The sequence below is a fragment of the Pholis gunnellus genome (genome assembly GCF_910591455.1).
Source record: "Pholis gunnellus genome assembly, chromosome: 12".
Classification (NCBI taxonomy): Eukaryota; Metazoa; Chordata; class Actinopteri; order Perciformes; family Pholidae; genus Pholis; species Pholis gunnellus.
The window spans coordinates 3,771,170-3,785,132 of record NC_136539.1 but is presented as its reverse complement, the minus strand read 5'-3'; the positions used below and the strand labels follow the sequence as shown (position 1 = coordinate 3,785,132).

Below are 13,963 nucleotides of genomic sequence, written 5' to 3'. Positions count from 1 at the left end.
GTAATTTTATCAGTATGCAGATAAAGGGTGAAACATTTTTATGGACATAAAGCATTCCGACAAAAATAAAGTACTCCTAAAATCTTAGAAAAGCGGTTTTGATATAACAAAATAAACTGAGTATGAAACAAAGAGGACAAGCTAGAGATTAAATTGGCGTCAGAATGCTGTGCAGGGTAGAGTCAGAGCGGCCTGACATTTTCTAAAACTCAATTTGTGCCGTCCAGAGACTGCGCTGAGTCTCTCTGCTCAGAGGAAGTGCATGGCGGAGCCAGAGGTTATTTCAGCCTTCTACAGTGTACTGTGGTGATCTGAACTTGAATGGATAATAGAGATGTGCACATTTCCCAGTGGAGCTGGTTTAGACATGACAAAAGGTAATTCAGTTAAATTTAATCCGGGATGTGAGAAAAGCGCAAGGAGCCTCGTTCGCTGGTTTTCTCCTATTTTGAATTTTCTAACAGGTACAAACACAATGTATGAGGCGTCCAGACCTGTTACAGAAGTCATGTGACATTAGTCTGCTGTTATCCAAACTTTACGTTTTTACCAATGGATTGTATATTTCATTACTTTGAAGCCATTTTCAGTTTGAAAACCTTATAAATTACACTTAAATTACATCATTATGTTGACATAATCCCGTTTGAATTGTATATGTATTCACATAGCCTAACAGTGTCACCGTTCATTTAAATTGGCTATTCATGCTATAGTAAAACACTACTATATCAATATGCTAAATGATTTGACATCCTCTTGTTGCAGTTATCATTACCTTGCTGTGGCGACACCTTTTTCAAATGGAACCATTACGGAACCACACAGCATTAACAGCACTCGTTATTTTGCCACATTCCTCGCCATTAAGGTCCTTTAATTCTGCTATGTAAAATGATGGACTTTCCTTTATGGATCTCTGAAAGTAGGACTTCAATAAAAGTTATATGCTGCAGGATGCGTAGCCTTATATGGTATTATTGGGGCGTTCATTATGCTAATTCACAATTCTCACGAACGCACAGGTGGCGTTCATCACGTTTACGTTGGTCATTTACACAGTTATCTAAAGTTAGAAGTGTTAAATCTGACATGGCACAGACAGTTAAGATAAGAACACAAAAAGGTTCTTGCATGAGGTCCATTGTCATTCCAGCTGTGTGGTTCATCGAATACAAGCATCAGGAACACCTGGAATTCTTCTTGCAAGGTAAAAATATCTGTTCAACGCAAAATAGCGATCTGAACAGGTGATCAGTACAAAAGTAAGATGTTGACACAGATGCTAAGCCAAGCACAGTTTGGACTGACTCACAGGTATCTTCTTTCATCATGTTGGTTTTCATATGAACGCCAGAGGTGCAGAAATAAAGATGGGAGAACACAGTCCTATTGACAAACTCTTGTCTGATTAATCAAAATTGGTTGATTACCTGTATCGTCTGGCAGGCTTGGCTGCCGTTGTTGGTGAGGATGGCAGAGACGGCCTGCAGGATTTTGCCGGTGTCTCCCCAGGCCACCACCAGGCTGAAGAGGCAGGCGCAGGACAGAGCGGTGATGGCCTGTCCCGTCGGGTCGTTGGGCCCCGTGCTCCGGACCGTGGTCTCCAACAACAACTGGAAAAGAGACTCTGAGGGAGGCGCACAGGTGGAGGGCAGGTTAGACGTCAGTGAAAAGAGAAAAAAAACTGTGTGTAAATCAGAGTGCTGTGTGTAAATCAGGCTAAAACACACAAATTGCAAAACAACAACTAACTACAGTCTCAAAATGACCTTTAGGTTGCAACAACATATCTTTGACAGGGTCAACGAAACATTTGAAGCGTCACAAATTTGAATCTCCGCCTTACCCAGCACATCAGGAGGCTCGGTCTGAAAGCCCTCGGGCTGCTGTCCCTGCAGCATGTCCAACAAGGCCTGCAGGCTCCGCAGGCACAGCGAGGGGTGAGAGAACCGAGTCTCTTTTATCAGCTCAAACACCCCACACAGCCCGATGCCAATGATCTGCACCGCACACACAGAAAGAAGCACATTGTGAGCTAAAGAACACCGCGATGTCGAACCAAAGCCTGAGTCTTGCTAGAGTAGCAGGCTTTAAACAGCAAAATGAGGATGAAACACACCGACATTCTGCATACATGTAGAAAACAATCTTTTGATCTGCTAAATAAAACAGAACTGATGAAGAAAGAGGCTTGAGGTGGATGTTTTCTTCTAATGACATGTCATCATCCTACAGGAAAACAACCTACATTAAGCTAGGGTCCCAAGTATGTACAGTTACTACTGCTGGCTTCAACATCCACTACTAACATTTTGTGTAACAGACCCACGGGAGAAGGCAGGCTGGAGAAGGAGTTTGGCCTAGAAAAGGATCAGTGTGGCTCGTTAGTGAATCAAACTATGCTCCAATGTTTCCCTCCAATCTCACTGAAGAACTTGGAACAAAAGTGCAATAAAACAGAAACAATAAATAAGATAATGCCAAGTGGAAAAGTTATGACAAAACAATACCAAACGCCAAAAATTGAATAGATATCGATGAACACATACGCGATAGATATTCCTGATCTTTAAGCTTGTTAAATGTATGTAAGTGAAATACGTTTTCAAGGCTTTCAGGCACTCCGTCAAATTAAATCACCCTGACATACATCAGTAGCCATTGAAATTTGTCTGGATGAAATAGGAACAGCCTTTCCAGTTAACACAATGACGACTGTAAGTTAAACCAGTCCAGTATGTGCAGCGAGCACACAACACAAGACAAAATCAATATAGAATTCTCTGACACACATTGCACACACACAGTTATTATATCACTATTGAAATACTGTGGCACTGTAGGACGGTTAGTCCTGTTGGAGTGAGCTTTTTAAAGGGAACGGGTTTTAAATAGGACTGATTTCCTGAATCAGTTCGATTGTGATTCACAAGTTCCCAATTAGAGTCGATTTCACAATTTGATTTGATTTCATCTCAAACAGGGATATTGCAGCAGCGGTGGGCCGTCAGGGCCAGCTAAGCCTTCTCTGCTGGCCTAAACAGAATCACAAAGTTATAGCTATTTTATAATTTAATAATTTTTCACAAATACACTACATGTATTATAATTTTTTTCCCCATTAGCTCATTTTCTCATTGCACAGCTCTCGTCTTCCTCCGTTGTTCTGCTTCCAGCACAGCTTGTTTTGAGGAGAGCTAATATCCAATCAGATTCAGCCCCTATTTCTCTAGGTAAGGAGAGAGGCCCGAGGTCCTCTAGGTAGACTTTGCAGATTAAAGTGAATGGGGACGATATTGTTGATTGTCATAGTCTTCAACCAATCAGATCTTTAGTTTGAGATGTTGGGCGTATTCTTTGACGTGCCACTGGCACCGAGGTAGCCTCCTAAGTACGTCTGCATTAACGTGCGCCGTGATTGGTCAGCAGGCCAGCGTGACTTTTGTCAAACAGAAAGCTAGCTAGCAGATCTTAGTGTTTAGTAAGAGTTCAGGTTGAAATATATGTAAGAGAAGTTATGACATTTTTAGCGTTTTGCTTGGTGTGGATTCTTTTTTTTTTTACCTAGCTTTGTTTTTTTAACACTCAATGGCTGAAGGAGGAGGAAAAAGGATTTGGGAGTTACTGACTTTGTTATCAAAGAAAGGAGGATGGACTTTGTCTTTAAGTGAAGGCAGCTTTGGGAAGTGAACTGCTTTTGTCTTTTTACATCTGCAGTAGCGTTACTACTGTGTTCATGTGTCTATCGTGTCGTTTTTATGAATAATATTTGAATGGCTCGTGCTCTAGCACTGCTGGGTTGATTTGTTGCCATATAAATATATGCGAGTGGTTCTTGTCATTGTGTTAATTACATTGATTTGGACTATTTGCATTGTCCGTTAATTACGAATCATCCCGTCACGCACGGGGTTTTTGTCCGGACAATTGAATCCGTTCGGGCTGTTGTTTCCCCGCTAAGCTAGTTTAGCTTAGCCTCCCTGAACACACGGTGCGGGGCCTCAGCTGTTTTTGGTTATTGTTCCAGGTTCAAAAGATCACACAGCCCGTTGTCTCCTACGTGAGCGTAGTCCACCGAAAACATATTTCCCACAATTTAAGCTTCTGCATTTTCCAAATGCACTAGTATTATTCAAACATATTGTTTGGTTCGTAAGCCTCGTACCGAACAGTTTAATAGGAACACTTGTTACACCCCTAGAAGCTGTGGTGTCATAATGAGGTTATTAGGAGATGGCTTAAGTGTAGTAGAACAGCACAGAAGGCCCAGGTATAAAATGCACGGCCCGCCACTTTATTTCAGTAACAGTTTAGCTTGGATATCAAAGAGATTCTCAGAGAATTAAGGCTGTGAATTCTACGAGGAACCCTCCAACCTGATGCATTATTAAAAATATGAATGCTTAAGAATTAATCCCAAAGCAGTTCCATTTATGTACTTCTTATTTAACATGAACACACTCCAGCAGTCAACCAATTAAATGCAACTCAACAGTCTCTTGTGGTATTTCCACAATATCAATTTAGCACATCTTAAAAATAACTTTGCTTATTTCCAGCTCTCCTCTGTCTTTAAATCCGATATGCAACCGGACATCTGCCTTTAGGCTTAGCGCTGGTTTCAGTAGAGCAGCTCGACATCCCCACTGTTGGAGACAACAGTGGGGACTTGCAAATGTGCCCCAGTTTTGTTTTGCAAATTATCATGATGTGAAACTGATGAATTGGTCCCGCCCGCACCAACACGCGGTTTTAGCGCTGGCATCAATGGTATTCATTGTGTGCTTAAAAAGTGACAATTCTGATTTATAACACAATCCTAATATTGATTTTGCAAGTGCAACTGAAGGTGGACACTACACAAGCAATCCTAAAACAATTAACGTCATCGAATTGGAAAGCTGTAATTGCGTATTACCTCTGGCCAGCACACACACGAGGGAGGGAGGGAGGGAGGGAGGGTGGGAGGAAGGAAGGAAAGAAAGAAAGAAAGAAAGAAGGAAAGAAAGAAAGAGAAAGCAGCCCCAGTTTGCAGCGAGCAATTCATCATTACAGTTCGATTAGTTAAAAAAATATATTACCTTTATCGTGGTAGCCCATAAGACTCAACCGCACAATTTATTATTTGGTGTCTACATTTTTTTTTTAAAGCGCTATTTCACTAAGCCTAAGGATTTTTTCCCTTGAAGCACTAATTTACTTCACGACTTTTCCTTTGGAAAAAAATACCCAGCACATTGTTATTTCTGTAGATAGACTATTTATCATCAAAGCATCAATAATACAGCTAAACTATAAAAAATATAAATGTGTCGCCTTGCATGTCCATTAATTGGTGCTCCAACAACTTTTAGTAGGAAGCTGACAGCTCTGATGATGAGTGAGACAGATAAACCGGCAGGCTCACAGTAGAAGAGGGAGCTGGGGGAATCAGAGCAGAGGCTGTAATCCTCACAGAAACAGGGTGTCAGACCTCTTGTAAAGTGACTAATAATGAGTCCTACATACCAGCCCCGGGAGATTAAGGACTGTTGTACCCCTAAGATAAAAGGGCACATCCTGGCTCTCGCCTTGACACCGAGCGCCGCCACCAACACATCAGTCGCCAACACTGCCCCGCTGCTCATACCTTTGGCAGCTTCACGGCCGGCTCGCGGTACTCTTCCTCCTCCTCGCTGTCGGAGTCGCCGCTCTGCACCGAGCTCCTGGAGGCCAGCACTAGGGAGGCCTCTCTCTGCTGCCAGTCCAGCACACAGTGCCGCACGTTGCAGTAGACATTGAAAGCAGATGGGTTGCTGTGCAGCTTGATGTCCGGCACGCAGAGGGCTCCATCTAGACTCTCGGCCTGTGGAGGAAAAAAAGGAAAGAGTGAGGATGATCAGCAGATTTGATCCACTTTGGTGTGACGATAAGCTATTTAAGCACACAAAATAATCATTTATAAACAGAAATGTTTATTGATTAGGAGTATGTATAATTGTAAAGAGTCAGCCTGTTGTGTTTAAACCTGATGTTTGGTTCCCTCGGGCCACTAAAAATGTCCTTCAAGTTACTTTCATTTTGTGATGAATTTGGCGGTCCCTGTGGACTAAAGTGTTTCCGAGCACCAGAGCCCCTTTAGAAAACATCTAATTTTACTGCAGGAGGCGTCTGACAGTCCGCTACGCTCAGGCCAGGTTCTCCCGTGCCTCCCTGCCCTCCAGCGGGTCCAGCAGTACTGCCGGGCTATGGGCTCTCGGTCCGCGGGTCTCTGCCAGAGCCAGTGAACCTGCATGATTTCGCACTGAATCCGAACTGGTGGCACCAATGAATGGACAGTCTTCTGTCTGATGGTCTCGTTCATATATGGAGGTCATATGGAGGCATCGGTATTAAATTGACACCATTTCATAACCAGTTAAAATTTCCTCACAGTAGCTTTAAAATCATCATATTGAAATTTGACTTTTTTTAAATCACCTTTAAGACACAATTTAAAACGATATGAAACAAAGTGAGGCAAAAGCAGTGACTGGATATTGACAGAGCAGTAAGCATGTTTTAATCAGATCTCCATGGAGCTGATCATGATGTTGTACGAAGCATGGGCTTTAGCATGTATAAACATAGGCGGTTGACATTGTTTAACGTGGACAGGCAGCTTGAAATCGTTCGTTTTGGGTTGTGTCTCTCGACTGCTCGTGACTCATGCAGTTGCTTAAGAGGCAATTTCAGTGCTCGTCCACTAAAGACGCGCCTAACCAAAGCCAGTAGTGCCCACTGACCACGATAAGTGGGGTGATTTCTCATCTGGCTCTACATGAAAAGTCCTCTGAGGTTCCTAAACCTACGGGACTCCAGGCAGATGTTAGCTGTTACGTTTGACTGAACAAAGTTATATAACACCAATATTTTGGGAGTGTCGGTCTTTACACCGTCAGTTGTGTCTCCACGTCTAGTCAGTGACACCTTTGTGGTATGAAATGAATCCTCGCTTTTGCTTCGACTCCTCGGGAAGCTCCCTTTTGTACACAGTGGGCTGGGCGAGTGTTTACCCATTTCAAGATCAGCTCAACACAGCCTTCCCTGTTACAAAATGGCTTACCCAACATTTTACATAACCAGTGCAGGGCAAAAAAAAAAAGATTACCAAAGCTTTAAAAAGATATTTATTATTTAAAAAAGGCAATAGAATGAAAATGAAACAGCTGAAAAGACAAGGGTGGAATGACAACCGATGAATCATAATGGGAAATATTAGCTAATCTGTAGCTATATTTAGGAGATCCTCCCTTCATTAAAAGGGTTTTGTTTGGGGTGGCTCCTCGTCCTAATCGAGGCTCTAAAAAAAAGAAGGTAAATCATTTTGCTCAGACTGTGAACAAATGAGACAAATACAGGATTCTGGGCAAATTCAAATTAGGTCCATCTCTACAAGCGCTCCCTTTGCACATTGCTTTCACACTTTGTCATGTGATACATTGTTGTCGAGGGAAAATCTGTTCAAGCCAGTTCAATGCTCATTTTGGCAGGTTTAGTTAGTGGTGTTGTTGTATTTGTATTCCTTGATATAAGCCAAAAGGCAAGATTCACATTAAAATCATCACAACAAAGCTTAATCCCTTACATCCAAACAGCCGTGATCAGAGGCGCTACCCTCCACAGTGCTGATAAAGGAACCCATCGATGAGCTTTCTCTATCCCACCAAAGCACCGTTAACTACTGTCCTGAGGCAACCTCTAGAGAATCCTATTGATCGATCGGGCCTCTCTTGCAGTGTTGCGCTTCTGGCATCCCAATCACAGAGGGTGATGTCATCTATTTGGGGAGAAAGGTCATTCATTCTCGGCTCAGACTGGCGGGGAGGACGGTACTGTCCACTGCTCTCCTGTCTTGCTGCTAGAGAAGCATTCGTGACCGGCCAGCATTCACTTTGCCTTGAGAGAGAACTTCAGACGATTTAAAACCTAAAGATGCCAAAAACCCATAAAACCCAAACCCATGAAGCAAGAAAGAGAAGAAGGGTTTCTTAGGACATGTTGGCAAAACAAAAGGGTGGAGTAGAGACCAAAGTACAGCATGATATAGCTGGGCGTTTGATATAGGAAGCGTAGCGTTTTGGGCCCATAAGAACAAAGAGGCACCCCACTAAGTCTAACAGCTTTATGAATGCAATATTTTGGTTGCCTCCATTGCTTGAAAGCAGTTAAAACAGTTGATGGTTCCTTTTTATTTAACCTGATATTCATGAGATCAAATATGATACTATTGTATTTTAATATACATTTATGTAAGAGTCTTTGTTATGTATTAAAAGGAAGCAGAATTGCTAAAGTGGTGAAATCTTAAAAAGGTAAAGGCAGCATCTGCAATAAACCAAACACTAATCTGAAACACAGAGTTGGAACCCACTATGGCCACAAATAAAACGTTAAACACAAGGAAATCTAACTGTTGTCTCCTGGTGCCATGATATGTTTAATTCATTTAGATTATATTTGTAATAATGCAATAAATTATGTGAATATACCTAAAATGATACGGTCGGATTAAAGTTATAGCTGCTTTCATTTTAATAATTGTGCGGATGACCTGTGGGAAATGCTCGTAAATAGTGCACATCTGTATGCGTGTGTACAGTATAGATCAATCCTCCAGGAACAGCACTGTCTGGGCTGTGAGCTAAATTTGACGTCATGGTCACCATCTGTATTGCAGGATCCTGTGACGCTGACACAGACAGACACACACACACATACACACACACAGTCCCATACACAGTCATTACAAAAGGAGCGGCTGTAAAACAATCAATGCATTTCGCTGACCCACAAAAATACACAGAAGTGAATCTTAATTATCAGATTCTGGTCTGTTCAGTCCAGTAAAATGTATAGATTCTCAAGGACCTGTATCATCAGTAAACTATTCCCACAATGCAACTTGACAGCATCACTCAATAGACCCTCCATGTCTGCTATACACCCACTTATGTTCGGCTGTAGGCCTCCAGTTAGTTTGCGATTGATGTTTATGATTAGAGTGAGCTATTTCAGATATGTTCCACTACATCTGATAGGTCACATCTTCATGCAAACAGAGCATGAAGCTGCCAAGTGTTGTTTGACAGGTTTACACTAGAAAACGGAACAAACCGTCAGAAACGTTTCACTGAAAGAGGCTCCTTTAAGTGATGTCATGATGCACACCGGCAAAGACCTACGCAGCGATACAAAGCCCGACGACCTGCTGATGTTTTGTGGTTTGTTCTCACTTTGTGACAGCACCAACCCATAAACCCAAACACGCCGGTCATCTGATGGATTCTTTTGTGTTTCTGTCTGTGCTGATGATTTAATGGCCATCTAAAAGCTTTGGAGAAGGCTGGTATAGAGTCCCCGGCTGCACTTAAGACAGACACACACTCCACACTGCTGCCTATACGGAAAAAGATGAAGAAAAGTGGTGTCTTCCAAAGCAGTGGCTCAAGCTCACTATTGTTACTTTGCACCACCATATCAGATGGGAAATATGCATTTATCAACAGGAGAATCATTAAATCATAAAATAAATCAATAATCAATCATTATTTTTGTTGTTATGCCATCTTTTTTTGATCAATTCTGAATGGCCCATTTATTTTGCCCTACACCACTGTTCTCTGAACCATCCCTCTCATTGTACCCATGTATACTTGCACCATGGGTTATGAGTACTGTTAAAGGAGCCCAGTCTAGTCCTGTAAGCTACTGAGGCGTTTGGAGTGACCGTGTTGACGCTGGTTGGAAGCATGAGGTACCTTCCGTTACCATTGAGGTGCGCTGCGTTAACATCCACAGACCAGTTTTATAGGATGAGAGTCAGATTATTTGCTGATAAAACCAGTTCATTTGTTTCCACCGACAATCAAACGCTCCATTTGCAAAAAGACAACAAAACGGTTACCGCAAAAGCGGTCAAAACCTTTTGCCCTTCCGGGGTAGAACACCTGACAACGGCAGTGATTTCAGTAGCTATATACCTGCAGCCAAGATATTAATACAGCGCCACCCAATGCATACACAGAGAATAACATTTGTATTTCTGGGTATTTCCAACACCATATATGGCTCTTACTACTACTACATCATATTCAATTCAGCCTCTGAAACACATTGTGTTCATATGCAGCTATTCTGCATTCGCAGGCTTTAGCAGTTGCATATGCATGTCATTTGTAGGGGATGCTGTTTTCGTTCAATTCAATTACTTAGGTATTTTTTTTATGCGAGTCAATTAAATGATCCCGATTCAGCATGTTTTCTGGTCATTCAGTAAATGAATAGTCCATATGAAATACCCACATGATTGTGTATACTGCTGTGGGAATGAAATACTTGACAAATGAAAAGTATTTTTCTCATGTAATTAAGAACTCCAGAGCTTCGGGGGGCTTCGTGCTGGGATGAACGACTCGTATATTAAAGCTAGGGTTGGTAATCTTGAGAAACCAGCGAGGTACTCGTGGATGTTCAAAATGATCCAACAGTAAAAGGTAGCCCAATGAAAGCAGCCGGCAACACTAGCTCAAAAGTAGCTAAATCTAGCAGGAAAGTCGCAAACTTGGCCACACTAACAGCTCAGATTTTGAAAAATAAAAATAAAAAATAGAATGGCAGAAGTGCACCACTGCTGCCAGGTAGATTTGATAGATTATGCTATTTTGATTACATATATATTACATCGTTTTCTGACGCTGTCCTATTGCATATATAATTGTGCACCATTAAGTAGTTACCATAATTGCAGTTTTTGAAAGATCACATCACACATCTGCTCGTACACAAGACGTTACATCAGCCTCTTCATTAGGATGATGAGTGTTTACGCTCCGCGTTTTGTTCAGATTCCACTTCCCCATGTTTATGAGCACAGAAGCAGACAGAGGGGGAAAGAAGAGGCTCTTTCAAACCACACTCTTGTCTGACGATGCCGGTGTGAGAGGAGCGACAGAGAGAGAGAGTAAGCACAACACCACATACAAACACAGTATGACTGCCTGTGGAACTGCCCACGTCTTTATGCCTGCCTGCCTGCCTGCCTGCCAGTGTTGTCCGTTCTCTGTCTCCATAGAAGATCCTCCAGGACATCCACTCACTGAACAAGTCGACCTGAAGAGAACTAGCCCACTCCACGTTGAATTTGCTGCCTGGAATAGTTTTGCGGTGAACGATGACACAGCGCTTGAGCCTCAGTCCATCTCTGCTACGATCACATTAGTCTCTGTTGCCTTTGCCTGCCAAGTGTCTGTAATGAAATTAAATCCAAACACTGGCTAACAATATTACAGCCCAGCCACAGAGCAGGCTTCTCTTTCTTTCTCAGAGAAGAATAGCAAGGAAATGAGTCAATATAATAATAAAAAAATTCAGATATATTCATGAAATGTGATGATCCACTGGTAATTTGATGCAATTTGCCGTTTGTTTTAAGTCTGTTTTTAGGATCTTTATTTGTGCTTTTATGTGGTGCTGATACAGACTAGGTTTCCTCTTTGGACGAAGGAGATGGAGGCAAGCAACAGTTGCCGTGGAGATGGGAAACACATTAGGTCGCTCGGCAACAGGCCATCATGCACAGGCCGGGGCCGCTCCCATGTGTCTCACTCTGCCTATCCACCTCTCCGGCTCCGTGTGTGGATGGGCTTCCTGGCACCTGACCAGCCGCCGATGACACCAATGTTTCTGCCTTCTAACCGAACACCTTCTAACCGAATCTTTATCTTCATCCTCAACCTGTTCATTTGATTCAGTACAGAGTCAAACCAGCTGTGAGCAGGTATCGGTGCATACCCGAGGCTGCGACAGTTGCAAAGTAAAACTGTCAGTCATGTTATTTTTATTAATATAAAGAGAAAATGCTAAATACTACATGTAGATATTTAATTAAAATGCAAGTAGTCCTGAGAATGTTAGGCATGACTATGGCCCAGTAATAAATATTGCACCGCTTTGTGATTTAACACTGCAGCGATGGAATTGTGTTTTCTTCGAGGGGTGTACATCATTTGGGTTATTTTGTAATGGTTTAAAAAAAAAAGCCATTCTGAACATACGTATGCATTATTAATACACAAATAAAAATACAGCGAGTCACATTACACAGAAGAACAAGTGTAATATTGTGTAACAATTAGTTAGACAATCGTGCATATCTTACCTTTGTTCTTGATTTGACTTTTGACTTGACCTTCTGTCGCCTTTTCAGTTTCTTCTTACTCAACGCCTTCTTTCCCCTGAAAGTATAAAGCGATCCTCAGTATTGCAAAATATCCTGTGTGCCTAGGCAATGGCGACACTCAAACACATAGCATAGCGTTTTTTTAGATCTTATCACAAGCTTTAATGCATATATGATGATGTGAGGAGAGCGGGAGGTAAAGCTACTTGTTGTTAACACATTCTTTAAGCCAGAAAAAAAAGTCATTACTTTCACTTGTTTGGAATAGCTGGTAAAATCTGTGTCTTTACTGATAATCTCACTTTCACTTTCAGCCTACATCTTATGCAGCTGGCAAAGTTTGTGCCATTCGAAGTGCAGTATCCCCCCCGTCACACCATCAGACTGTGTAGCAGGTGTCATTAGATTCAGTGTTACTTCTCTTGAAAAACACCCGAAGCAAGCAGACGTTTGCTTCTGAAGAAACTACATTTTTGTTGTTTTCAAACTCTCTCGAACATCTGTGTTTTACATTGGCTTCTTATGATTCATTTCACTTACAAATCAGGCTGACAATGACAAGTGCTAGGGACCGAAAATAGAAAGACTACTGAAAAAGGAAAGGCAGAGCATGAATTAGTAATCATTGTTACTACACTCTACTAAATAGAGAAAAGCAATTCATCTTAAAAAGGCTTTTCTTTAAGTATTGATATAGTCACTCTGTGCACTTCTCACTTAACAAGATTCAATGGTTTTTTGTTGCACTATTGATCTGTAACGGTACTGTAGGTCTACTGTCAGGGCTGGAGTTTAAAAAAACTAATGTATAGCTTAATTCAATTACTCAAGAGCGAAACTGAATATTGATTTCTAATAGCTTATCAAGGTAGCTTCAGATCATTCAGCCATTTGAGCATACAGTGACAGCCTGGGTTACTATTACTCATTGAAAATACCAAACAAACCCTATACCAAAGACAGCTGACAAAAAAGTCCATCTGATGTTTACAATAGTAGCTAAATATCAACAAATCCATAAGAGAGAAGCGACTATCTGGCCCTTGCTTTCAGAAGGATTCCAAAGCAGTTCCCTAAAGCTTGCATATATATATATATATCTCCAAGTGCAATCTGCACCTTATGTACGGAACATCTTTCACTATCAGATAAATGAAGAAAGACTTGTGACATATAAGAGGGTTGTTCAAAATAACATCAGAAATAGCTTGAACCCCTGATTATTATTTGTTTTTTGCTCACTTGTACAGACCTATAAATCAGGAGCTGGTTATGAAAACAGCATAATGTTAGACCCTTGAGCAGTGTATTGACCCAAGCCTAAAGGAGTGTACATGGGGAGGGGTTGAGAACAACAATTGGGTTTGTGAGGGAGGATGCTGCAATGATCAAGCTCCTCTAGTCTACAACCTGACTGACTGACAGGATGACGTAACTGTATTACCCGCTTATGGTAGAAAAGCAATGAGTTCATCCACCTCCCAACACATCGTCACCCATTGGGCTACAATGTTGAACGTTTTAGGGCCATTTTGTGTCAACTGTATGTAATAATAACGCGGTGTGTGTATTAATAGTTTGAATGTAACGTTATATCTGGTCATTGTCAGCTCCAGGTTTAGGTTTAGATGAGAGCTGATGCTCCTCAACGTCAGTAAACGTTAGCTAGCAATCGAAACAGTGACGCCGTTGGGCCTAGATACACACACACAGCTCCCTTACATCAAATTATATTAAATTATGAAGTAACGTAAAATATGA

At 41.6% G+C, this 13,963-nt stretch overlaps 1 protein-coding gene across 14 annotated transcripts in view; it reads right to left on the bottom strand.

Annotated features, from left to right (window-relative positions):
* The window catches only part of mycbp2 (MYC binding protein 2), a 65,310-nt gene that overhangs the window by 50,057 nt on the left and 1,290 nt on the right, over positions 1-13,963 (bottom strand). For all 14 annotated transcript variants that reach the window (XM_079169661.1, XM_079169670.1, XM_079169674.1 and 11 more), the window contains exons 2-5: positions 12,182-12,257; positions 5,633-5,848; positions 1,850-2,003; positions 1,434-1,630 (exon numbers count right to left, since the gene is read on the bottom strand). In XM_079169661.1, the coding sequence (XP_079025787.1) occupies positions 1,434-1,630; positions 1,850-2,003; positions 5,633-5,848; positions 12,182-12,257 (643 nt within the window). The remainder of the gene's footprint in view (positions 1-1,433; positions 1,631-1,849; positions 2,004-5,632; positions 5,849-12,181; positions 12,258-13,963) is intronic.